General features: G+C 40.6%; 1 protein-coding gene across 1 annotated transcript in view; it reads left to right on the forward strand.

Annotated features, from left to right (window-relative positions):
• Window positions 1-27,895, forward strand: part of TTC39C (tetratricopeptide repeat domain 39C) — a 107,442-nt gene that overhangs the window by 41,961 nt on the left and 37,586 nt on the right. Inside the window, exons 2-6 of the mRNA XM_019465527.2 lie at window positions 3,900-3,948; window positions 5,791-5,919; window positions 8,433-8,547; window positions 18,617-18,971; window positions 20,687-20,855. Of these exons, the coding sequence (XP_019321072.2) occupies window positions 3,900-3,948; window positions 5,791-5,919; window positions 8,433-8,547; window positions 18,617-18,971; window positions 20,687-20,855 (817 nt within the window). The remainder of the gene's footprint in view (window positions 1-3,899; window positions 3,949-5,790; window positions 5,920-8,432; window positions 8,548-18,616; window positions 18,972-20,686; window positions 20,856-27,895) is intronic.

A 27,895-nucleotide genomic window follows, 5' to 3' on the forward strand; every position in this document is an offset into this window, starting at 1 on the left:
TATGTATATATGTATATATGTATGTATATGTATACATATATATGTATATATACACATACACACACTCATACATACATACACACATGTCTCTTATATGTGTTTTATGTGTCTGTTGTATTTTAAACCTTTTATTTTAGAGATTCCCTTATCAGTTTCTTTCCCTCTACTCATATATTTTTTTCTTGTCATTGAGGAAACTAGGATCTTTGTCCTATAGAGTTTCCTGCAGCTTGGATATTGCTGATTGTATCAGCATGGTGGTGTTTAATATGTTCCCCTGTCTCTCATATCCATTATTTCATGAGGAGATCCACAATGAGACACTGATTCTATCATTTGCTTTTCATTTATTATCCCAGGAAATTTTTGTGGAGGAACTGCCCTCCTACCCAACTAATTCATTACTCTGAGTCCATAGAGAAAAGACGGGATAAATGCTTACTCTCTTTTTAATGCGTTTTCAAAATAATGCGTTGGTTCCTTAAGATCCTCCATAGACAATGAGAGCAGTGTTGGTGGTGGTGGTAGTCTTGTTGTTAATTAAAATATCATTTTGGATTTATGGTTTAACTTTATATGATGTTTCAAACTATTGCTGTTTTTACTCTCATTAGGGATTATTGTTCCATGTTTGCATAGTGGGAACCTCTTCAAAACCCTAATATAGCTTTTAAACTTCCTAGCTTTCTGCTCTAATAAGATAACTCCAGGCTGTTCTTGAACATTTTTTACCCCTGACCCAGAATCAACCATTTCTTCAAAGACCCACAATCTCTTTTACTTAATGTATTTAGAGAGGGTGCTAGACCCGCTCAGGGCTGCTGGTGGTGCTACTTCTAGGCTTTTTCAGCAGACAGAAATATTTATTTTTTAAAAGATAAAACCAAGACTTTATATCCTAAGCTATAGGGTTTTTAATTAACTACATTCTTTTTCCTATGCACAAAGTCCTGAGTCCCAACAAACAGCAACATACCTACCCATCGCTTTGTCACAAACTACATCCCCAGCAGCCTTAGAATGGCAATACCAACTTGACTGGAGAGAATGTGATTACTGAAAAAAACCTATTTTTGCCATCTTTTGGGGTCTATTTTTAAGAATATTTCATAATGAAAATGCACTGTCAGGTTATTGTGTTCTAAAGTCCCTTGGAATAGTTCTGTGTGGTTATTTTACCAACTGGATTCGCCTTTAGGTACATTAATTTTGCTGTTTAGGGATATTTACATGATCCCAAAGTCTAATCTACAAAACAAAGTGTCTACAAAGAAGCTTTGTTTCTATCCTTGTTTCTTCTTCCCTATTCCTTCTCTTACCTTGTAGGTATCTATTTTTTTTAATTGTAAGTTATTCCATCTGTTTTTTTCAATATTAGCAAATGTATATATATCCTTACATAATCCCTTCTTTAAATAAGGGAGGTTTTCACCATGTGGGCGGCTTCACTTGTCCCCACCTCTGTTGTTTTATCTACTTTCTGGTATTTAAGAAGGTTTGTATTTTGGTTCTAATGCTTACCTTTATACTTGGTCTTTACATGATATCCTTACTCCCCTTGTGTTTGGATCATTGTTTATTGGTTCCTAATATGAGCATATTGAGGTGAGCTATGAGCCTCTTTCTTCTTCCTTAGATTCAGTTTTAAAATAATGATACTTCTAATCTTTGGGAACATTTCCAAATCCCCCAAATGCATAAGTTTTATGTAGAAACACATCTGTTGGCCAAAATTGATCAAGATAAGGTAAATTAACATAGGGTTAAAAAGTCAAGTGACCCTTGTTAAATTCATTTTTTTTAAGTTTTCTTTTAATGTTTATTTTTGAGCGAGAGTGGGGCAGGGGCAGAGAGACAGAGAAGGAGAGAAACAGAGGATCTGAAGCAAGCTCCCCTCTGACAGCAGAGAGCCTAATGTGGGGCTTGAACTCACGAACCGTGAAATCATGACCTGAGCCAAAGTTGACCCTTAAGCGACTGAGTCACCCAGGCACCCCAAACCTTGTTAAATTCTTAAAACAACAGGTCTTGTGTAGCATATGAGAGGTTGCACGTTTATCGACTGGTTCATTGTACTGGGTATGCCGTCTAACATGCCAGATGCTGTGGGGTTGGCAGAGACTGTACTTCAAAGAGAGAAGAGCATTTCCATTTGGCTGGTTTTTCACCTAAGCCAGTATGGGAAGTACTGAGGGCCAGTCTAGAGTACCATGAATAATTAATAGCCTTGGCTCTCAGAAACCTAATTTTGGTCAAGAACAAGAAGCATATCCCTAGTTTCAGCTTCTTTCCTTTTTCACATGGCAAAGGGGTTAACATGTAAGCAAGGAAAGGGGAAAGCCACGCTGATCCGCACTTGATTGAAATGAGTTTGTTCCTGAAAAGCAGGGTTCTACATCTTTCATTCCTTCACTTGTTCATATCTGTTGAATGTCTGTTGTGTGTAAGACAGGATGATAAGGGGTACGGGCAGAAAATAACATTCTAGAGGGGATACTCATATGCAAACCACATTTGGGTAGGAGCCTATACTGGTATGTCCGTGCGGAGCTGTGGATGGGAAAATCGCCATCTGCGCTGCCACATCGCGCAGGAACAGAGGGACAGCAGACTTCATCGTGTGCTGTACACGTGCCACTAGAGCTTGGTTTATGGGTATGAATGCTAGTGGGGGTTCTTCACTAGTGCACTGATCTTCCTACTTCTCTTCTTGTTGGCTTAGTATCCTATTAGGTGGGGGTAAACAAGTTATTTATTGTAGAATCTGAGTAAGTACTAAGTAGATGGGAAAAAATGTAGCAGAAGGTTGATATTCCAAATAAATCAGGTTCCTTATCACCCCACCTCTTTCCCCTCCCTTCAGGACTTCCCCACCCTCCCCCCTTACTTACTTTCTCTCTCTTCCCCTGACCCTAGAGGAAAATGGATGTGCATACTGTTTGACTCAGTAATGCTATCTCTAGCAGTTTATCCCAAGAATATATTGGACTTGCCTGAAAAGATACAGGTACAAAGATGTCCATTGGATGTGTGTGTGTGTGTGTGTGTGTGTGTGTGTGTACACATACATACATACATATATACATACACACACACACACGCACACACACATACAAATGTGCATGTCCACCCCTTCCCAGACACACTGCACACAAAATAAACTTCCTATAGGGGATTGACTAAATGTATTGTTCTTTCCTTTTTTTAGAATGACCATATGCTATCTACATAATTTAAAAAATCAATAAAATTATTTTTAAGAAGGCAGTTACTACTTGTTTTCTCTTTTAGTGCAACTTAAGGAAATTTAGATTTTTTTAACAGTTATGAATTTTGAAAGTTTATATTCCTATATTTTTTGAATTGGCATTCGTTTGATTTGGTTTCTGTTTGGTTTATGTACGTAATTGGATAATGACTATATTCCAGTGGGGGAGTGTCTGACTCTCGGGAGGCATTCTTCAAGTTTTTTTTTTTTTTTTTTTTTTTTTTTTTTTTTTTTTAGCTGGAATGAGGGAGTTTTCAAGGTTGGCTCAGTGGTAAAACCCTTTGATCTACTTTAAAAATTATGGTTACTTTATGTGTGTTAAGTTTTGAACATGTTTTGCATTTTTAAGATGAATATTGATCATCTTCCTTTGGCCATGTGTTTGTAGATGTCATGTTTGTTACTAAAGCAGTCTCTTATAATTTGACTTATGTGCCTTGCTTTGAAAAATCAAGGGCAGATTCTATTCTGTCAGGTAGACTGAACTTTCTTGCCTCGAACTTTTTTCTTAGGGTAATTTAATCAGCTTTGAGACCTTACAGTGTCTCCAATTATTAGAAATATATAGTGATCCTAATATATTAAATGTTTATGAAAGTATACATTAAACGTAATTTTGTTTCCTTAACAGAAATCATAGCCCATTGATGAGTTTTGGAGCCAGCTTCGTCAGTTTTTTGGTAAGTTGGTATGGGGAGAGGTGTTGGTGTGAAGGAAACAAGTATATGAAGTATGTCTTAGAGTGACTAGCTGTATAGATAGCGATCTTTTAGCATTTAAAAGTGGAATCAAGTTTTGCCTATTAACCAAAACCTGTGAGATATACTCTTCCTTAATTTTAAAAATAAAATGCTTATACCTTTCAGAGTATTCTGTTTTTTTTAATCAAAAAAAATTTTTTTTATATATAATTGGAAAGACCTTTCCAAAAAAAACAAATTGCAGTAGAGATTTAAAAAAAAAAAAATCAGGCTTTGGATACTAAAGGTGTGCTTGAAAATCATTGACTAAATGTGGACTGGAAGGCAAGTTAAATTAGCATAGCTGAAATTTGTTAGTTACTATTACATTTTTAAATATTAGTATTTAGGAATTGAAGGGAATAGGTTGCAGTTGGGTTTTTAAAGAAAATTCAGCAATGTAGAAAATTGGATGCTTTTTTCCAGAAATACGTATAACATCCCACAAACCACTTTGCAACACAAAATTAAAAATAGCTATCTTAGAATGGTATAATAGCAAGTGTGTGTGTGTGTGTGTGTGTGTGTGTGTGTGTGTGTGTGTAATCAATATCACGTATAGAGATCAAGTAAAGTAAAATAGAGAAAGCATTTAGATTTCAAATCTAGAAAGATATCTGCAAATTTATGTGTCCTACACAGGCTGTCAGTGCCCAACTGCAGACGCCAGACCAGCTTCTGGTGACATAGGTTTTCATTCAAGCTATTTATTTCCTCTTACTGCTGGGGAATATGACAAACATTTTTAAGGCTTGCTGTTTTCAGGAAAACATAGCCTCCAACTTTAAGGAAAATGGTACTCTGTGGGAAGCACTACATGAATACCCACTTAACTGCAGAGGCAGTGAGGGAAACCCAGCCAAAGGTGGGGCAGGAAGGCGGGGAGGGAGGCTATGGCAGAGCTGGGTCTGCTTGGAAAGAAAATGTGGTGGGGGGACTTGACCAAAGATGGCTGTGGTCTGGTTTGGCTACGAGGGGAGAGTATATTAGAGTCCTACCAAGGAGGCCTAGAATGGATAGGGCTCCATTCCAAGGGGAGGGCTTGATGAATGGATAGAGAATGGAGAGCCAACTGTGAGTTCATTAGGTCCTTCCAAGAATCAGGTGTCATGTCTGCCCCTAGAGCCCATCCATATCCTCAGAAACCTTACTCTCACTGGTGAAAGTTGCAGGTTTTCAGCAAGAAGGGGATTGCCCTTACCCAGTCAAATGTGGTCTGGAAAAATCTACCAGATCAGGTGCCTGGAAACAGGCTGTCAGTGGAATTTTTCACTGTGGACAATGTAAAATGATTTCCAAATAAGGGAACCCCTTGGAATTGCCATCCCTGAAAAGACTGAGGTTTTTCAAGGAGCACCTGCTACCTGATGTTTCAGTAGGCTTTTGTGCAGTATGTGATGGAGCCCAGGGGTCCATGCGTGGGTAGAATGGACTTTTCAGTGAGACATTGGTATAAAAACTGAGTGAAGTGGACTAATCAGAAATTATACAGGGCTTTTGTTACTGTGTTCAATAACAACATAAAAGGTTGTAGAACAGTAATTGCAAGAATATTTATTACCATATACTTTTTCATGTAGGTGTAGTAGAGGTATATTCTTATTTCATATTGAGATTATAGTTCTTGGAAATGATTAGGGTATGCTGTAACATTCTGATTCCTTTACTTGCAACAAATAATTTGGGTTTTTTTCCCTCGTTTGGGATTTTGTTGTAATAAATTGCCTAAATTTTCAGACATTTCCTGGTTCATTCACTTCTTCCTTATTTCTTTCTTGGAAGAATGCCATGATGACATTTGAAGAAGAAAAAATGCAGTTGGCATGTGATGACTTAAAAACTACAGAAAAGCTGTGTGAAAGTGAAGAGGCTGGAGTAATTGAAACCATCAAGAATAAAATTAAGAAGAATGTAAGTACTATGTCTTTAGGTTATGAACTGGGTGCTGCTTACTTAGGACAGTGCTCATTTACTTGGTTTTTGATATTTAGGATTTCACTGAATGCACTACGTGTTTCTTACGGCTTTTGATTATGTAAAATGTATTTTTTAAAACAAGAGAATCCCGCATAACCCCATCAGTCATTAGAACCATTAAGTACATTAATTCTTTTGCTATTTTAGGATTATCTTCTTCCGTAATGGGCCTTGTGGTAAGAGCTTATGTAATGAGGCTTTCATATGTGTAATTCAAATATGTTGCATTTGGGCATAATTGAGGAATTCAACTATTTACCTAATTTTCTCAGGCCTTACCAGCCTTTGGTTACAAATAAAGTCACAATAGCACTGCAATTCACTTCTCCTGATTTTGTTTTCACCTTTCAGTGCCAAAGTCTAGTCTTTGGAGAGGCATCCTCCTACCCTGATATTTCTGGAGTGCCCACGGGTCTGCTGTGTGTTACATGTTGAGTTGACAAACCAGTCTTTTGGTTATGGTCCCCAAAAGCCACCCGTCTTTTCTTTGGCTCCTTCGTATCCAGGTTGCTTTACCTCTGCCCTTGATGATGGTGTCCACTATGATGAAGCCACTGATGGGCCAAGAGTATAGTCTCTTGATGCTGCGGAAGGGCCAGAGGTTTCCTTGATTGCTCTTTCTCCAAATCCTGCATGTAATAAATGACTGAGTCCTGTTGCCTCTTTCTAAAATATGTCCTGAGTTCATCCACTTCTCTCCCCACTCCTGCCATTTCTTTAGGTCAGTCACCATCCGCATTTGCCTACGGTAACTCTCACTGTTCTTGAATTGGTTCTCCAGAATATAGTCTCTGAAATGCAAATAACATGTTGCTGGCTTCATCTTCAGTGTCCCTGCCCCCTGCCTCCCCCCCACCCCCACTATTGCCATTCATAAGGTCCAAACTTCCTACAGTGGCTGATGGAGGACTTTTCCTCTGCCTAAAACATCCTCCTCCCTTTTGACCTGGTTCCTATTCTGTCTTGAGTTCTTCCTAGATCGTGTTCTCCAAGGACTCTTGCCTGAGCCCTGAAGCCCTGTTGAGTAGGTTTCCTACTTGTGCCCATGATACCCTGTACTTTATCCTTCAGAGCACTTGCTACATTACATGGTAACGAAGGCAGTGTTCCCTCATTAGACTATAAGCTTATTTACATGTCTGTCCTCTGTATCTAATGCCATGCCTAACACCTATGTTAGTAATTAACATTTGCAAAGGATTTTTGCAATTTAAAAAGCATTTTCACGTGTAGTGCCTCATTAGCCCTTCTAACAACCCTACACAGTAGAAGTTATTACAAAGAAACAGAAGCGTCAATAGACTGACATTTGCCTAGGCAAAGTAATGAGTTCTGGGACTACATCTGCAACTATAGTGACCATAATAGATTATGCTAATCTAGAAAAAAGGGAAACAGTTCATTCTTTTTTTGTCTACTAGTTATGCTATTGTTGTATTTGCGAAGATCCCATCATTTCTTTTATCACTGATACAGCCTACGAAAGCTAATTTAGCTTATCTCGTTCAAGTTCACTTTGTATTAAGAATGCATTATTCTATTTCAGGGTGATTTTCTTCACTTAGAAACATTCTTTACAATAAGGACCAACATTTTAATAACAAGTGGAGTTTTTGGTTTTACTTTTTGCTTCTTTTATTGGGGTAGTCACCTTAGAGGTATGGCTTGCATTTTGAGTTCAGTTTGTGGTTCATTCAAAGCCATTTTCTCCTTAACTAAAATGTAATCCATAAGGAATGAATCCTAATGTTCCTCCTACATGAATGAAGGTAGATGGCTGCATAGTGGCTTTTGGGGTTAGCTATTTGGGGGAACGTTTTCTACCTTTGGTGGTTTTTATTTTGGATATGTAAGAACTTCAGTTGTTTAAAAAAAAAAAAAAAAGGTCAAACTCAACTTCTGTGTTTTCTTCATGGTTTCCCAGGAGCTTCATTGTTAATCCCTTAGGATGTTTGTCTTTGAGTTATAATGTTCTTTTAAATGGTTTTTTTCTTAATTTTTAATGTTTATTTATTTTTGAGAGACAGGCAGAGTGCAAGCACGGGAGGGACAGGTAGAGACAGAGTGCAAACAGGGGAGGGACAGATAGAGACGGAGACACAGAATCCAAAGCAGGCTCCAGGCTCCAAGCTGTCAGCACAGAGCCTGACGCGGGGCTCGGACTCACAGACTATGAGGTCATGACCTGAGCTGAAGTGGGATGCTTAACTGACTGAGCCACCCAGGTGCCCCTTTGAGTTATGAGTTATAGTGTTCTTTATCATCATATTGTTAACAGAGCTAGATTTCATGGGAATATAGTATAAATCTGGTCCTGGCTTTCAGCTCCATGTTTCATCGTTCCTGTGTGAAATTATTTTGCATAGTCAAGTAATAGCTGTTTGGAGTCTTTTTGTGTGTGTGTGTGTGTGTGATTTATCAGTGTGTCCTTTCTTTCCACCAAACAGGTCGATGTCCGAAAATCCGCCCCCTCCATGGTTGATCGGCTTCAGAGGCAGATAATCATAGCTGACTGTCAGGTTTACCTGGCTGTGCTCTCGTTTGTAAAGCAAGAATTGTCAGGTATGCTGAAGCATTATTTTTAATGGCTTTCAAAATTCAATGGACACAATCAGTAATGCCTTGCCCTTTATTTATTATTATTTTTTACAGTGCCTCATATTTCAGGCCTTAAAAATCCATGGCGCTTCTTTTGGGCTTGATACTGATTTTTACTTAGGAGATTGAAACCACAAGTATTTAATGTGTGTTTAGAGGTGTAGTTTTAGACTTGAAGTCAATGTTTCATCCTCTTGTCTCAAGATCATTCTGTCATAGAGAAATTACCAGTGCCAGTTTGATTGATCGATCATACTTTGTGAGAATCAAATTGTAATAACCTTTAAAGTGAAATATACCTGGTTTAAATTATATTTTTTAGGAAATTGTTATTGAAGGCCTGAATATGTACCAAATATGTCCAAGGAATATAAACTAATTTCTTAGTTTGTCCAAAACAGTTTTCCAGGATTCTGTAGCTTTGATATCTTGAGTGCTATAGACTCAAAATGAGTCTTTAACAGCTTCTGTAAGACTGTGTCTAACACAGATACCAATTCTTTTGTTTATGTGGTTATTGTTGTAATACTTCCAGGAGAAATTTGCTTCTTTGGTAGATAGGATTTACTTGGAAAAAAATGAAAATTCAAAAGGGAAATTAACTAAAACTCACAATCAGAAAAGTATTTCCTTCCAAACCTTAAATGAAGAAGGGTCTGTTGCTGATAAGTTATACACTGTTCTTTCTAGACTGCCAGAATCAGTCTTTCTCTCCCTCCCTCTCCCTTCTCTCCCTCCCTCTCCCTTCTCTCCCTCCCTCTCCCTTCTCTCCCTCCCTCTCCCTTCTCTCCCTCCCTCTCCCTTCTCTCCCTCCCTCTCCCTTCTCTCCCTCCCTCTCCCTTCTCTCCCTCCCTCTCCCTTCTCTCCCTCCCTCTCCCTCCCTCTCTCTCCCTCTCCCTCCCTCCCTCTCCCTCCCTCTCCCTCCCTCCCTCCCTCTCCCTCCCTCTCCCTCCCTCTCCCTCCCTCTCCCTCCCTCTCCCTCTCCCTCCCTCTCCCTCCCTCTCCCTCCCTCTCCCTCCCTCTCCCTCCCTCTCCCTCCCTCCATCTCATCCTTGAGGATGCTTTATTTCCATTTGGCTCAAGTCAGAAGTGGAATTTAACTTTTATTTCGATCTCCAAAATGTGGACTTACTAGAATTTATCCTTCTTTTAAAATATGTTCTATGCTTGTACTTTGGCCTTTTGCTTTGGCTCAACTATCATCTGTTTTTCTCTCTAATCTTCCTCTCAGGACTTGCGTAATACTTGTATGTTTGAGGGCTCAAAGCTCATGTGAAATACCTCTGAGACATCAATATACACTCCCCTCTCTGAAGTTCTACATTAATGTATATATTAAGAGCAGCAGAATGGTCCAACTTCTTGGGTCAAGATAGGAGCTCTGGCATTTTCTGTGATCTTGTACTCCTTTTTTCTGACACTCAAGGACTTCTTAAGGGAGCTTATTTTAGCCATTAGCCATTGAGAAAATATCTTTTGAGAGAGAAGGAGAAATCAAATGTAGTACAGTGTTTGAGGAGTCAGGGTAGGGGGCATCTGGGAATTCTTTATGTTCTTACAACTCTTTAAGTCTGAAAGTATATATAAATATATATATTATATACAATTAATATATATGTAATATATATAAATAATATAAATATATATATATATAATTTTAAAAGTAAGTGTATCTATCCTCATTTGCTCATTCATTGGTCTAGTCAGTAAGTAATTACTGAGCATGTATGATGTGCTGAGCACTGTTACGTGAGTAGCACAAGCTATGCTTCCTGCCCTCTTGAAACTTAGAATCACCAAGTAGTGCTGTTTGCTTCTACAATTATCATTCTGGTTAAAAATTACTAGGGGTGCCTGGGTGGCTCAGTCGGTTAAGTGTCCCAACTCTTGATCTCAGCTCAGGTCTTGATCTCACAGTTCGTGGGTTTGAGCCCTGTGTCAGGCTCTGTGCTGGCAGTTCAGAGCCTGCTTGGGATTCTCCCTCTCCCTCTCTCTGCCCCTCCCCATTCATGCGTGCATGCTGTCTCTTTCTCGCTCTCAAAAATAAATAAACAAAATAATTACTAAACATGTTATAGAAAATTCAAAGTATAGAAGGGGAAAGAAGAAAGCAAGTCACTACATACCTTACCACTGGGAGAAATTACACTTTACTGCTAATGTTCTATGTTTTATATCTCTTTTACAAAATGGAATCTATAGTGCTTTATATCCTACTTTTCCTTATTAGATTGTATTTTACGTATTTTCCCTGTAACTCAGTTTCAAAATATTATATTAAATAATAACAGTTTTTCATATGAATGTGCCATGATTTATTTAACCCATTCCTTTTGGACATTCAGGTGTTCTCTGCTTTGCCTTTTTTATTAGGTCAAACCTATTCTTATATTTTATTTTTTTATTAAAATTTCTTTTTACATTTATTTTTGAGAGAGTGAGATAGAGTGTGAGTGGGGGAGGGGCAGAGATAGAAGGAGACACAGCATCTGAAGCAGCCTCCAGGCTCTGAGCAAGCGGTCAGCACAGAGCCTGATATGGGGCTTGAACCCATGAACCGTGAGCTCATGACCTGAGCTGGAGTCAGACGCGCAACTGACTGAACCACCGAGGCGCCCCTGTATTTTATTAATAAACTATTTCTTTCACAAATTACCTTCTTAGCCTTTACCCATTCTCCTGATAAGTTGGTTTTAATCAATTAATATTTAATCCTATTTATCATAGATTTTTAACAGTGCTCTTGGTTTTTCCATATAATTTATTGAACAGATGCTGATATTGAAATAAAATTGATAGACATAAATGTGTATAGTGGTCTTTTGCTTTATGAACATCTTAGTATTTGTCAAGCAAACAACCAAAAATGCTCTTCCTTAGCCTTTCCTGAAACACACTGGGTTATTAAACTACAAAAAACCTACTTTGTTGGAATACATTTCTTAGAAAACATTTTTAATTTTTTTTTAATGTTTATTTATTTTTGAGACAGACAGAGCATGAACAGGGGAGGGTCAGAGAGAGGGGGAGACACATAATCTGAAGCAGGCTCCAGGCTCTGAGCTGTCAGCACAGAGCCCGACGAGGGGCTCGAACCCTCAGACCGTGAAATCATGACCTGAGCCGAAGTCGGACGCTTAACCGACTGAGCCACCCAGGTGCCCCTTAGAAAACATTTTTGATGGATAATTTTCTTGGGGAAAAGCCATCTTTTTGGAGATAAGTGCTCCTCCCCCACCCTGAGTGGGTGGCGCAGAACTGGGGGGGGAGGGTGCGCACTCACTCACCTGAGCTCCAGGTAGGGATGAGTCTGTGAATGTTTTGAGTTTGTGAATTTTTAAATTCTTTTAAAAGAACTCTTGGAGTGCCTGGGTGGCTTAGTCAGTTAAGCGTCTGACTCTTGTTTTCCCCTCAGGTCAAGATCTTGTGGGTTCTTTCTTCTCTCTCTGCCCCTCCCCTCCTCACACCATCTCTGTCTCTCTCAAAATAAATTTAAAAAAAAACTTAAAATTTAAAAAGAGCTCTTGTGCCTTCTCTCATTTGAACTTCTTTATAATGAACTGCCCCATCATCTCTCTTCATTTTATATACTATTTTTTAAATATCTTTTTCATTAACTCTTATCCAGGGCTGCTTGCTTGCTAGCTTCCCCCTACCCCATATGCGTATGTTAGCTACTTTTATAACAAAAAGAAGCTATATTTAAAAGGTGGTATTTGCCATCTTATTTTGTTTCGTTTACTTCCTTTTGGACTTGAGGGTAGGTCCTATGTCATACTCATTGTTGTATTCTTGGCATATCATATGCCCAATAAATTTTCCTCAGATGAGGGTTCTGCCTTTACTTCACAGGTGAGGTGGTGGAGGCTGATGATTTAGAGAAGGCTGAACAGTTGACACAGCTTTTTAGTGACAACAGGGCCAGGGCCTGAGCCAGTGGTTGCTTGTTTCATACCTGAATTCCTAGTCTTCTCACCATTTTGCCATCACCTTAGTTTGGTGACTTGTGTTTCGAGAGGCACAGAAATTTGGGTTTCTCATGGCCTTCTCCTCTATGCCCATGCTCCCTCACTCTTACACCCTGAGGTGCTAGCTCCTGGAGTCATGTGACAGTCTGCTGTTAACTGACATGCTTCTCCAGGCCACGTTCTCTGTGCTGCCATTGTAGCCATCTGTCTAAAATTTGTTACACCTGTGCTTTAAACACTCAGCCATTCTGCATCACCTATGAAGTAAAACCCAAATTGCTTCTTAAGGAGGCACTTATAAACCTACGTCCTTCTCGGCCTCCTTGCCTTCTCGGCCTCCTTGCCTTCTCGGCCTCCTTGCCTTCTCGGCCTCCTTGCCTTCTCGGCCTCCTTGCCTTCTCGGCCTCCTTGCCTTCTCGGCCTCCTTGCCTTCTCGGCCTCCTTGCCTTCTCGGCCTCCTTGCCTTCTCGGCCTCCTTGCCTTCTCGGCCTCCTTGCCTTCTCGGCCTCCTTGCCTTCTCGGCCTCCTTGCCTTCTCGGCCTCCTTGCCTTCTCGGCCTCCTTGCCTTCTCGGCCTCCTTGCCTTCTCGGCCTCCTTGCCTTCCCGGCCTCCTTGCCTTCCCGGCCTCCTTGCCTTCCCGGCCTCCTTGCCTTCCCGGCCTCCTTGCCTTCCCGGCCTCCTTGCCTTCCCGGCACCACGTGTCGTTAAGCAGGGCTTCGTGCGCTTCCCTTAATGCCTTTTGCTGCCTCTTGCCTTCCTGTATACCACCCTCAGTTCAGATGCTCGCAGCCCCTTTCTTTTTCTCTTGCCTATCCAGGTACGTTCCAGGTCAGCCTCCTTCATGTTCTCCTTCCTCACGGATTCCATCATCTGCCCTTTGTTGTTCCACATGTATCCCGTGCATAGTCAGAGTGTTCATCATATGGCGGTACAAATTTTTATTTACATGCCTGTGCACGTATTTGACTGTAATCTCCTTGAGGGCAGCAACTATGTCTACCTGCTCTCTTCCCCCTCCCCCTTACCAACTATGAGTACCTACTATGCATTCCATACTGTGGGGTGGTAAGTGCTGGGGCTCTAGAGATGAGTAGGAAGTAGCTCTTGCCCTGAGGGAGCTGGATGGTTTAGTAGGGGAGAAAGAGGAGTGAATCAGTTATAATTCATTCAGGATGATACTTTACTTGCTAGACATGTAAGTTAGTCACAGATTGGGTGAACAGGGTGTGAACAGCTCAGAAACTCTTCCTTGGAAGATCAATGGAAGTTTGTTTTCTTCTCTCTGTCCTTGGCACCTGATGTGGCACTGTTGCCTAGCAAATGGTGGGTGTATAATAATGTGAATTAAAGGAAGGGATGGAGGAGGGGTGATGCCATTCAGGAAAGAGGTGCAGGATATGGAGTCCCAAGAAGAGTTGAGATTGGAAAAGTGTGTCCTTTAGAAGTGAAAACAAAACCGTTGTTCTTCCAAAGTGTGTTATGTGGGTCACAAAAAAGGGTTAGCCTGAAGTGACCTTTCATTATAGGGTTGACCAGCCTCATCTGGGGCAAGTGAACAAACAGAATGCTATGGTAGGAGATCCCACCGGATACAGTCTCCTGCTGAAAAATCTAAAACTTATCCCAACATCAATTAGTATAACTTGGTATTTTCACTCTCCAGAAGACTCTAGCCCTTTTCCTGGGAAGGACTCCCATTTCTCGCACCCCCCCCCCCCCCACACCACCTGGATAGAGTTAAGGCTTTCCATTAATGGGAACAGAGTTTCCTCTCTCCCCTGCATCTCCCAGCTGATTGAGGCTGGCCTTCAAGGGGGAGGGCAAATGGTCTGTGGTTTTCTTGCTCTCTTTGCCTTCCGTCAAAAGCATAGATAGCGATGGCTGAATGATTTATATTTGACCTTTCAAGGAGCCATATGGAAGGCTGTGTAGGGTGTGGGGCTCGTGAATACTGTTTCTCTGCCTGCTGGGAAAACGTGCGCTCATGAGCTGCCTTGCTACACCATCAAGGCAACTGAGGGTGCTTCCTGCAGGAGCTGCATGGAACACAGGGCCGGCTCTGCCTGATCCTCACTCAGCCTTTGTTCTGTGGTTGACGGCATCTGGCTGTGCTCAGATGTTTTGGTCACAGCATTTGGGACAGGGAAGTAGGGTGAGAGTCCTGGGGAACCTGTTTCCCTACCACATTGAGCTTAGAAAGTAGCAAAAATCGTATCTTTCTCTGTGTACATATGAACTTTGTTTTGCACAAATTATGGCCTTTGACTTAGTAAAAACTTTGGGTTCTATTTACTTGGCTCAAATTAGAAGCTTTAAAGCTTGTTACTACAGATTTTAACATGTGCTTTTAAACATTGGCACCTAAACTCCTCTCTTAGGTAAGAGATTAAAGACCTGTGGAATTACATTATTCTTTTATAAAAATAGGGTTTTTACCCTTGTCAGTTTTTAACTGAGTCTGTGCAGTTGGCATTGATGGGTTTTGCCATTTGTTTCCATTGCTACCCCTCCTTTGCTATGATTCTTCACTTGAGATCTGGATTGCTACAATGTGTTTCCTTACAGTGGTAGTCCCCTCAACCCCAATCTTAGAAATTGCCTGCTTCTCCTGGTGCAGGTGACCATTCCTCAGCTGGATGTCAGGGGACCCCACCCCGCCAAGCTGAGCACACCCTCCCTGTGTCCCCCGTTCCACTCTGCCTCTGAACAGCCTGTCCACCTGCTCTGTCATAGTCACACTCCTGTAGCTGTTTCCTGGAATGCTGGCGTTCCCTGGATGGAAGCTGTGCTTCCTGAATGAAGCTCCAGCAGCCTGGAAATACAGGATAAAATGGAATGAAACTTGGTCCATAAAATTTCCAGTTAGGCCCAGAGGTAGGAGGCAGTAAAGTTTTCTACTGGAATCCCGCAATACTTATTCCGCACTAACTCGTTTATATATTTGCTGCATAGAAAACTTTAGTGACAAAAAGGAAATAAAAAAGAATAATTCACCCATCAACTCAACATTATTTGTTTTCATTTTTCTATGTATAGCCCAGTGGAGTGTATATACAAACATATATGTAGAGAGATAGTCTTAATGTTACACACTTATTTTTTTTCATTTATTTTTCAGTTTTATAATGGACAGTTGGAGAGCTGAGATTATGGCTTATGGTTCTTTTGTATCCTTCCGTTGCCAAGCACAGTCTTAGGCATGAAATGGGAACTTAATAGCTAGTTAATATTTTTAGGGTTTTGCAAGTTTTCTTTTTTTCCACAAGCAGAGAAGGGGCAGAGAGAGGGAACTAGAGGATCCCAAGCGGGCTCTGTGCTGACAGCAGCGAGCCTGATATAGGGCTCAGTCTCACAAACCGTGAGATCATGAACTGAGAGCCAAAGCCGTATGCTCAACTGACTGAGCCCCTCAGGTGCCCCTCTTTTTTCATATTTTAAATCTGTAGCCAATGGGGCGCCTGGGTGGCTCAGTCAGTTAAGCGTCCGACTTCGGCTCAGGTCACGATCTCGCGGTCCGCGGGTTCGAGCCCCGCGTCGGGCTCTGGGCTGATGGCTCAGAGCCTGGAGCCTGCTTCCGATTCTGTGTCACCCTCTCTCTCTGCCCCTCCCCTGTTCATGCTGTGTCTCTCTCTGTCTGAAAAATAAATAAACGTTAAAAAAAAAAATTTAAATCTGTAGCAGCCAATATTTATTCTATCCCAATTGACTTTTGTGTTCTTAAGAATATATGTTTCCTTCTTTTCCCATTTTTCTGTTCAACCTTTGGCATTTTGGATCATAACTGAGTGTCATATTGTTTGTGGGTGTGTTACCCTAGAAGTTTAAGGGTTTTCTCAGACCTTTTGTTTTCCTACAGTACTTCCATTCACAGAAACGTCAGTGTGCCTCCTCTTAAAGGTGCCATCTGTATCTTCTTTCTCTTTGGTTGTCCTAGAACTGTGCCTGAAATGTAGTATTTGCTCAGTAAATGTTTTTGTTCATTTGAACTAAATGAAAGTTGTTTCAAACATGTATTACTTTTATAAAGTTATAAAAATCGTTCTCTTTTAAAAAAAAAAAACAACCTTTTGTTTTGCTTGTTCATCCTATCTTAACGATATTCTTTTCAGTGGACTTAGTCTACAAGACATGAACAAATCCAGAACTTGGAACTTGTCCTATGGTTGTGTTTTCAATTGTGATCCCTTAGGAGATATGGTCATCATTTATCAGAAACTTGATACATTTAAGTAAAATACTAGTTTGATTAAATATCAGCTTGATTACATGAATTGGGGGTCCTTAAGACCATCAGGTGCAGTGATTTGCCAGGACTCAGTATGTGATCATGCTCATGGCTATGATTTGTTACAGCAAAGGATACAAAGCAAAAGAGCAAAGGGAAAAGATGGATGGGATGGAATCCAGGAAAAATTGGGCTAAAGTGACCAAAATTTTCTCCCAGTGGAGTTGCATGCTTAAATCTCTGGGCAATGAGTTTTGTTATCAGCTGGGAAGCTTGTTAGAGACACAGCACCCAGAGTTTTTGTTGGGGGCTGACCATGTATAGATACAATCTGCCTTGCACATAGCCAAATTCCAGACTCCCAGGGGAAAGCAGGTGTTCAGCATGAAACATACTCTTTGTATAAGCAGGGTAGGCACAGTGAGCCACTCTTACCAGTTCTAGGAATGCTGGGAACTCTCCCAAGTCAATTTCATAGACCCTAGCCAAAGGTCAGTCTTGTAAACAGGCCTCTCAAAGGATAGCAGTAGGCCTGCTCCCGTAACTCTTTTCTGTATGTACCATATGTTCTTTGATCACTTTCAATGCAGGGATTAGACTTTGTAAATCAGCTTTTATGTTCCGTATTTTTTGTAATTTAAAAATAATGTTGACAAACTTCTTTTTCTGCTATTCTAAAGGGCCTGAAAGCCTGGGGCAGTTCATGTTGTCTTCCATTTGTGCATTGGGGTCAGATTATCAGTGCCATATTGGTAACAGTGCTGAGTGATTAAACTCTTTTCTGGAGAAAATTCCTTACAGAAGAAGTGTATATGGTGAAGATACACTCAGATAAGCACCGAGAAGTCGACTGCTCCTTCCTTTCCTCATCAGAAGGTGTAAATGTTCACAGAAGGAGAGGGTGAGGCAGGACCTGTGGGCTTGTCTGAGAGGGGTCAGCTGGGCATGGAACTGGGTAGCGACTGTGAGAAGTATGTTAAAAATGAGCCCAACAGGAAATAATGAAAATGCCTTTAAAAATAACATCTCTTCACCTCCTCTATGAAGTAGCTTCTTTTTTGCCACCTTCCTTCACTGGATTGGTCTAGATCTAGGCTGGGCAGTGGGTGGAGCGTCTTAGTCCTAGACCAAATAATGACCTCCTAGTGAGGAGTGAGTGGTTAAGGCCCACACAGCAGGCATTAGGTAGAGATGAATGGGGGATTCTTTGCATTTCTGCATTGAACACTGATGACTTACACGTTAATGAACTGGCCGTTTGTTCACCCAGTAAGTATAAATTAATCCTTTTTGTTTGCTTGTTTTAGTTTTGGCGAGTTGCCATGCTTGGTGTACTTTTAGCAGTGAATTCAACTTAAAACTTGCTCTTTAGGAGGAAAGAAGCACAGGGTAGACAAACGTAGGCGTTATAAGAGAGGTTTATCAGCAAAGTGCTTGGTAGTTCAGAAACATGTGGAGATTCATGTTTCACAGAACATACAGAACAAAAGTCAGATTCAAGTGACGCTTGCATGCTGGCGTTAATGCATTTATTCTTTCATTCAGTGTGCATAATATACCACGTCCCAGCTCGTGTGTGAGAGAGGGGCCTGATAGGACGGTGAACAAAAAAAATACATGGTTCTTGTTCAGTGGTCATCCAGTGTAGTAAGGGAAATCAGACAAATAAGGAATTGAAGCCCTGTGAAGAGAACAAGGTGCAATGAGAGATGATCATTTTTATTGTTTTTTAAATTTTTGCTTGAATTTCAGGTCCTTCTTCAATCTCCTTTATTAATAAAGGAAAATTATTTTGAATGCTTATTTACTTCTTTTAATGCTTTTCTCCCCTTCTCTATAGCCTATATAAAAGGTGGGTGGATCCTTAGGAAAGCCTGGAAGATTTACAATAAATGCTATCTGGACATCAATGCCCTCCAGGAGCTGTATCAGAAGAAGCTAACTGAAGAGCCCTTGACTTCTGATGCTGCAAATGATAATCACATTGTGGCTGAAGGGGTGTCTGAGGAGTCTCTAAACAGACTGAAAGGTGCTGTTAGCTTTGGATATGGCCTTTTTCACCTTTGCATATCCATGGTGCCCCCCAACCTGCTCAAAATCATCAACCTGCTGGGTTTTCCTGGAGACCGCCTGCAAGGGCTTTCTTCACTGATGTATGCAAGCGAAAGTAAGGACATGAAGGCCCCTTTAGCTACGTGAGTAGCTGTATTGCAATGCTTTGGTAGATAATATAGTGTTGAAAGTAAGTAAACGACAATCAAAGCCTTTAAAGGAAACTTCAGGTAAATTGGTTGGTTGACACGATGCCACGCCTTATGCCTTTTAACGCAATGCCGAGAACTGTGTCTTTGGTGGTGTTTATAAGCTGACTTTCTAGAGAGAGGACACTGTTCTTGACTCTCATGAATCCTGTATTTTAAACAAGTAAAGCAACCACATTTTTCAACCGCAGATGATTTTATAAGCAGTTTCTGTGACCTTGACCAGAGTCACTGAGATTCATGACCCTGATTTTTGAATTTTTAAGGAATACGAATTTGATAACTTTCCTGTGATTCTGAAATTTTTATTATTACCTAGAGAACCCTGATATTGGGTCATTTTCTTTGATGATTCTGGTTGGTCCACTGGTCTCTCTCATGTGGCTTGGATATTTTGTGCTAGTCAACTAAATCGAGTCCTGTTAATCTGAGTCCTGTTAGTTGAAACTGAAATGACAGTTACTGAAACAGGAGAGTGTGGAGAGAAGCTGATAAAACTATCCAGAACGAGGATTCACCCATTCCTCCATCAGTTAAAAAACAATGTGGTTTTTTTTTTTTCAGTCTGGTAAATATTCACCATTTGCAATTTGAGTAATTTTACACTAGATGCCCTTTGACATTTTTCAAAAAATGTTAATATCACAGAGACCGAGCTCTGTTTCTACTATCGATATTGAGGAATTTGGATATTCAGTCTTAATCAGTTGGTAGCTATTAAAAATATCATTAAATTTTCATTTCAAAAATATATTTGTTCCTCCCCAAAGTCATTAAATTACATAAACTGTGGTATTTTATTAATTTGATGTAATAGTTTTGTAACTTGTGATAATTTGTCTATTTATATCTTAATATTTTCTGGAAAGAAATGAGTTAGTAATGTAAATTCGTCTGATCTCCAGAAGAGAACTGATTTTATAAACATGCTAGAAGCACACACTTACATAAAAATATTTGATGTGTTAGTGAAACATTTTTGTCTGTTCACTAAAGATCCTAACGAATCTGTTTTATTTACCTAGTTTATTTAACTGTTATTTTTCTTGAAAGGAGGAGTATGAAATAAGGGAATTTTAAATGATTATTTATTCTTCAAACTGAGCCTTCTCAAAGGCCAGAGAAAGAGCCCTTTTTCTGGTTCTCTCACTTATTTTAATACATTTTAGTAAAATTTGTGTCTGTGGTTCCCATATTTAAATTTGGATTCTGAGGCTTACACTCTAACTTTGTGAACACAGGAGAAAACTACATTTCTCTTTTGCAAAAAAGTAATGCCTTTATTATGAGGGGACAGTAAATTCATGGTAACCAGTTCGTCTTTCTAATTTGTGTGCTGATGAGTGAAGTGTAGAAATCAGAGCTTTATCTCAGTCCACACCTTCAGAGAGCCATCTGGAAGCCTCAGCAGAGCTAAATGCTTTTATCCTATTATTCTTCTCTCACCTGATGGGCATATGATGTATAAGCTGCGCCAAAGTTTCAGTTTTCCAAATATTGGTAAGATTAAAATGGGGGAAAATACTCTGATTTACTTATTCAAAGACTTTTGGAAGGAGTGTGTATTAGAAGAGCACGTACTGAGTTTTGACAAAGTAGAAACGCTGTAAGAAAAGCCTTGCTCAATCTTTCTCTCCCTCTTCCTTTAGATTAGCTCTGCTCTGGTATCATACTGTGGTCCGCCCATTTTTTGCCTTGGATGGCAGTGATAACAAAGCAGGCCTGGATGAAGCGAAGGAAATTCTTCTCAAAAAAGAAGCTGCTTATCCAAATTCTTCCCTCTTCATGTTTTTCAAGGGACGTATACAACGATTAGAGGTACTGTGCCTTCCTCATATTTTTAAATAAAGCCTTCTGTGGATCAAATCTGTAATTCTCACTCCGTGCTAGCATCAAAAGGAGGCAAATGCCATTGGGCGAAGGAACGTTTTGTTCTTGTGCTTTTCAGTTGCATCGTTGCTACAAAAGCCTCTTCCAGGAACCCAGGATGTTAGTCAGTAACCTTCTGTTTCAGGAGGTGGGAGAGGCAGGGGTGACGAGATTGGTGTACTCTAAGCCAGAGGCATAGGAACATTAGCAAACGTCTCAGTTGAAGAACACAATATACGATTATTTTTTTTCCGTTTCTGGAGTTACTAATAATCTGTTTCTAAATTTTCATCTTGGTTAACAATTGATTTATACACGTTATTGCCTGAAATGTCAAGGACACCATCAGCTTTGAAACGGTAGTAGCTTTTATTACTTTTTCATGGGCTTCATTTGGCCAAGCCCTGTGCCAGGCGCTTCATACAGGATACCCATTTAATCCTGAGTAACCCTATGACAAAGACACAAAGTCACCTCTTTTTTTTTTTTTTAAGTTTATTTATTTTTGAGAGAGAGCGAGCGAGCGCGTGAGTGGGGAGTGGGGCAGAGAGAGAATCCCTAGCTGTCAGCACGGAGCCTGCTGTGGGGCTTAAACTCACTAACCATGAGATCATAACCTGAGCCAAAACCAAGAGTCAGATGCTTAACCAACTGAGCCACCCAGGTGCCTCTGCACCTTCCCCCCTCCCCAATCTGCTTGCTTGGGGACATGAAGATTTGAAGAAAAAGAAAAGTATAAGAAAAAAATCATATGAAAGAAGGTGGCTGTTATGCCAGGTGCACCAACAGCTAATAGAGATTCTAACAACCTCCATCTTCCAGTTAACCGGGTGCCCGGCAGCAACACAGTTAATTCTAGTCGTCAGCCTCCTGCAAACACACTGTGAGTGCTTTTGAAGATTTTTGCTCACGAAGAAGGCTTTTGTGAGCGTTTGTGAGTGCAGGGATGATTTGTTTACTGATATTTTTTGTTGGCAACTGAGTGTATATTGTTTCCTTTCCCTCGTGAGGTGCCTCCTTAAATCTGAGGACTCCTCATCTTTACATATGGAAGTTTTATTTTAGAGATAGTACTGATAATTTATAATTGGAACCTAGTACATACAGAAAGCACAGCAGGAGCAGGATCTGAATTATTTAAACCTGTGTCTGAATTGTTTTTTTCTCATTATCTTGCAACTGTTTTTCTTTGCATTCAGGCTCATAAGCGTTCAGTTATGTTTCTCCTTTTTCTTGCTGTCTTAGCAACATAGTTGTGATCAGTTTCTTATGCAGTCTGCTCTTTTGGTTAGTGTTCTTTTAAGCTCAGTGTTATGGTCTTACGTGTAGGGAAGGATGTTCAGTTTATTAAAGTTTCTGTGCTCCCTTGGGTTTGTGCAAGAGGAAATAACCTATATAAGGAAATTTTAAATCGACCAAGCCTTCTCACCGCAGTGACCATTTCTGAAATGAGAGTTGCGTTACAAGGTCAGTGCTTCCTTAAATGTCCAATTCTTAAAGGGCAGGCATTACTCATTTTGAATAACTGAACATGTTGATACTAGGTTCAGTGTTGAACAGATTTGCTGCCTGGGACGAGAGCCTGAATTTATAATTATGTGCAACACAGCATAAGGCACCTTAGCATTGGGCATTTATTAGAATTCTCTCTTTACTCCCCACGTTAAATGAATGCTCTAAATTGGGTCTTAAAGGTGTCAAATAGAAATGTAAAACAAGGGTTTGTATCTTAAGCTTGCCATTTTAATTTTTTATTTTCAAACAAAAATGCCTAACTTTTAGCTAAACTGGTAACTACCCCCCCCCCCCCAATACTTAATTTGGCATGGTTTTAGTTTGTGCCACAATTCGTTCCTATTAGGGACTGAGTGGATGCTAGAAGCAAGTGGTTATTCACTACTGTTGGGATGATTATAGCAATGAGGAGGCCATAGTGTCGTCAGAGGACCCTTCTGAATACAGTATGGGGAGGTACACAGTTGGCATTATGGTTCTTAGCAGGCATTCAGGCTCTTTTGGGGGTGGGGGGGGGTGGAGAATTGTCATCTGGTGTGGGTGGTGGATATTAGGACTACTTCACCGTGAGGCAGCTTGCTTACCGGACTGATCCTTGGTTTTCAGAAAAAAGACTAAAAGATATGTTTCTGCCTCTGATTAGTGAGCTGTAGCATCAGGGCCAAGGGGATGTGCCGGTTTTTCTGTTTGGCCCTTCCCAAGGGCCCAGAAGGAAGGATTTGGGGGATTCCGAGGTAACTTGGACTATTAATGGTATTCTCCCAGTGCCCAGACACAAGCATTTCATTTACCTTCCCAAGTGACCATGAGGAAGCTGGTTGGGGTAGGGTTGGGGGCACGGACTCCTTTGTTTGCAGATGTGGGACTGCCCAGAGGGGCTGCTACAGCTCCTGTCAGAGGCTTTTGTAAGGCCTCTAAGGCCTCAAACCGGTTTATGGAAACACGGGCCGCTGACAAATGTGCTTGCAAAGAACATGTTGGGTTTTTTTTGTTTGTTTGTTTGTTTGTTTTTGTTTTTTTTTAATTTTTAGTAAGCATTTAGGTTAGGGATAGGACCCCTGAGATCTTTTTGTCAACAAACACTCAGAGAACATGGTGTGTGAGCTTTAACCTCACAGATGCAGCATATGACACTCAGTTTCTTCAGTGAGTCAGTCTACATAATTGGAACAGCTGCTTTTGTGTCAGCTTGCTGTCCTACAGGGTGACTAGCTCAGTATGTGCTGGTTAGTTTATTTTCTGTACGCATTCTTTTCAAATCCTGTGCCCTTGCCCACTTTCTGTTTAATTTCATGAACAACTTTTTACATCCTCTGGGACAATTTGGAATCTGTCTGGGAGGATGTTTTTTGTCAAAGCCACCCCATCCTGTCACTTGATAACCCTTGCCATGGTGGTTTTGTTATTTCCTGTTGTTAGGGCCCAACTTGACCTAGCAGGTGGTCAAGTGAGGTGGTTATGTGAGGTGCATTTGCACCCCAGGATGGAGCATACCCTGTGCTAAAGGTACTGCTGCTAAAGCACGAGTCTCTGCAGAGAGAATTTTGTCTTTTTACTGCCTTGGCTTCTCCCCACTGTATGTTTGTGTACTCCCACCTCCTACCTTTCCACCCTCTTGTGTTCTCATTACCTGTCCAGTTCCTGTTGACCTCTCCCGTGTGACTTGTCATGTTGCTGGGAGGCATAACTGGGTTCCTGTGGTACTTAGCATGGGATAAACGGTATATAACTAGCGTGTGATGGGTTTTATTCTTACTGAGGCTTAAGCCTGGGAAGTAGGGTTATCAAATTTCTTACTTTTTTTTCTTTTTAAGAGGAAAAAAAACGTTTTGGTGTCGGTAAAAGCCAACCCATGATTGGCAAAGTGGGTGGCATGTAGCTAGAGGGGCGACAGGTCCTACACAATACCTATATATTTACCTATATTTCCCCGATTCTCCATACTGCAAGCAGCTATTAGGGACATGGTCCCAGATGTTGTATAGGAATCTCAATTTTAAAATGTGAATTTATATAGTTTTGAATTTTTGTACTTCCATGAGTTTTTACCCAGATAAACCAGGTATGGTACTGATAAGTCCATTAAGTATACAAGTGATTAATGAGTATTTTTTTTTTTTTTGGTTGTTTAAAAAGTTATCAGGGACAAGCCTACATTTTAATCACTTATTTTTATTTCTCTCTGATCCTCTTTTTTTCCCCTGTAAATAATACAGATTTCTTCCCTTCAGTTTTAACCATCTACTTCGTATGTAATATATACATGTATTTGGTTTTACATGCATACTCTTTGATTACACACTTTATATCATGTGACTGTTTAGTGATCAAACTAAGTTGTAATACCTAAACTAATGAAAGTTGATAAACATTCTAATGAGGTTGTTATTATGCACGCATTTTGAGAACTCTTATTTTGAAACTGTTTTCTAAGCTGAGACTCCTACTTTTTGAATAGATGAGTCCATTGATCAATGAGACTGATTTCTTTGTTAAGAAAAAGCTGGTTATCAAAGACTGCCTGCTTCTCTTGTGTGGCATGTAAACCTATTTCTGAAACCAGTTCTGAAAAAGAAGATGCAAAATGTCTTCACGATTAGAGTAAGAGGTTATCCTCCTAAGGAGGGTGCAGAATCAGATATTTAAATTCTGATGTGCTGGTTGGAGAAGTACAGCTCTAAAGAAATGAATTGAATAAATGAGGTAAAATGCAGCTGGATTGAAATGATGTCTCTGTGGGGCACCTGTGTGGCTCAGTTGGTTAAGCGTCCGACTTCAGCTCAGGTCATGATGTCGCGGTTTGTGGGATTGGGCCCTGCGTCAGGCTCTGTGCTGACAGTTCAGAGCCTGGAGCCTGCTTCATAATCTGTCTCCCTCTCTCTCTGCCCCTCCCTGGCTCATTCTCTTCCTCTCTCTCTCTCAAAAATAAATAAGAACATTAAATTTTTTAAAAAAGAAATGAAGTCCCTGCAAACCATAAAAGACTTTTAAATAAAGAGAACAAACTGAGGGTTGAGGCAAGGGTGTTGTGTGGGTGAGATGGGCTAAATAGGTGATGGGCATTAAGGAGGGCACTTGTTGGGATGAACACTGGGTGTTCTGTGTAAGTGATGAATCACTAAATTCTATTCCTGAAATCATTATTATGCTATATGTTAACCAACTTGGATTTAAATTAAAAAAAAAAATATTGTAGCCATGGGGAAAAAACAAAGAAATTAAGTCTCTGCTTATGGCAGGGGGTACCCAGATCAACAGGCATGAGCCCCTGTGCTCCTCAGGCTCAACCTGGGCCCCACTTGACTGTAGGTGCCACTCAGACAATTAGCCATTACAGTACTGCTTCACGAGGACAAAGGGAAGGAAGTTTGTCCAAGGCCTGGAGACCACACTGAAAAAGTTACAATGAACTTTACCTTTCATATGTGTGTGAATGTCCCTTGATCATCTCCTCTTTCTCTGACTTGAAGCTGCCTTGTTTTTTCTGGCAAACGCTGCCCCCTCACTACAGTCTGCTCCCCTGTTTTGTACTTCCCCTCCCGCCCCTCCTCTTCCTTCTGAGAATGATAGGATGTGGTTTCTTTACCCTGAACAGTGTCTGTAGGGACTTGCTTTGACGGTTGACCTTCGCTTCACCATGTTCATGTCACCCCCTGTCCCATCTCCTTCTCAGGCAGTCAGAGTTTTCTCATCCTTATTTTCTACTAGCTGTGAAGTTCTGGGTGAAAGGCTTGGACACATCTACACCAGCGTGTGTTCTGTCTGGGGACTTGCTTTCTGCTCATTATTTTAGGTGACTTCAGTTGTCTGAGGTACCTTTTAAAAATTGTAGTGCTTCTGTCTGTATTTTTATTAAGATGAAAGGACATTTTTCACTGGTGTTCCCCGGAGTAAGTGGGAGGGCTGTGTTGCTTTTTAGCCCACCAGTTCATGATTGGGACAGGGACAGAAAAGTGGAGGTCAATCCCTTTGGTGGTGAATTTATCAGCTAGAGAAAAGAGACGGGAGGCCTGCAGGGGTCATGGAGAGCAGAGGCCAGGTGGAAGTGGCAAACACCACAGAGGGTCTTTGCCTGAGCTCTCTTCTCTCGGGCATGTTGACATTAGTAGAGCTGTTTGGTAGCAGTGTTCTTTGCATCTGTCAAAGAGCAAGCCTGCCTCTTGTATTTGAACAGCATGCCTTGCCGGCATGATGTAATGTTGTTATTTATAGCATCAGGAAAAAGGCAATGCAGGAAGAGAAATAATTCCCTGAAGTTCTGTTCATTGTAGTCTTCTCTTCACCATCCTACAAGGTTCTCTTTATCACTTCAGGCGCCAAAAAAAATAGGGTTGCCATTTATTCTTAGAAGAACACAAAATGAGAGATTGGTTCAAGCTGGTGTGGGAGAGAGGGGGGATATATTTGTCTCCACTTTCCAGTGAGATAAACATGTATCATGTGGTTTAATAACTCTGTGCACTTTAAAATAAGAGGGTAGTAACCCAAATTGCTAATAGGTTAAATACATTTGCTCTTCTTTCAGCTCCATCATTACAGGCTGTTGGGCTGACAAGCAAGTAGAAGGTTAATGATTTTTATCCCTAAGCTCACTAAGTGTGCATAAGAGGATGAGCTTTCCCTTGCCTGCATTAGCCCTGGTCCTAGGGGTAGGAGTTCAGTGCACAGTCTGTTGTTAGGTGTCCTTGATAACAGAATTGCTAAACCGATTCGGCTACTCAGCAGTATTAATGCTGAATCACAGATAATAAGTGGGTTGTCACTCATGTCCTCTTGTGTGCTAAAGGTGACAAGGAAGACCTCTCCTTTTAAAACATATACATAATAGTTTAAGATGTTAGGGCACTTGGGTGTCTCAGTCGGGTAAGGCTCAAGTCATGATCTCCTGGTCCATGGGTTGGAGCTCTGCGTCAGGCTCTGTGCTGACAGCTTGGAGCCTGGAGCCTGCTTTGGATTCTCTGCTCCTACCCCGCTCCTGTTCTGTCTCTAAAAATAAATAAAGGTTAAAAAAAAAAAAAGATGTTAGGCAACTCTGTAAAAATAACCCAGTGATACTTACATTTTAAGCTGTTTTGCTTCCAGTTATTTTGTGATCTTTAGTATACACATGAGACTTGATGCAGTTTTGTTTATAAATCTTCCATATTTTAACATGTTTTTATAAGTAATTGGCATGCAGAATATTTAGATTTCCATTTTGTTAATAATTTGACATTTCCTTTCGTTGGGAAACTGTTGGGATATTTGATTATTGTTGTTTCTCTATTTACCAGTATCTTACTCTGATAGTGCTGCAGTAACTAGCATATTTTTCCTTTTTTTTTTTTTTTTTTGATTTATTTCTTTGGATTATAGCTCCAGTGGTGTCATTATTAGAATCAGAGTATGAATGGTTCCGTAGCTCCTGCTAGATGAGAGATTATACTCAAATAGTGGGCCAGAGTATGATCATTCATTATTTTGTGCATGGTATC

The sequence above is a fragment of the Panthera pardus genome, unplaced genomic scaffold (genome assembly GCF_024362965.1).
Source record: "Panthera pardus isolate Hobbes unplaced genomic scaffold, ASM2436296v1 HiC_scaffold_15, whole genome shotgun sequence".
In the NCBI taxonomy this organism is placed as follows: Eukaryota; Metazoa; Chordata; class Mammalia; order Carnivora; family Felidae; genus Panthera; species Panthera pardus.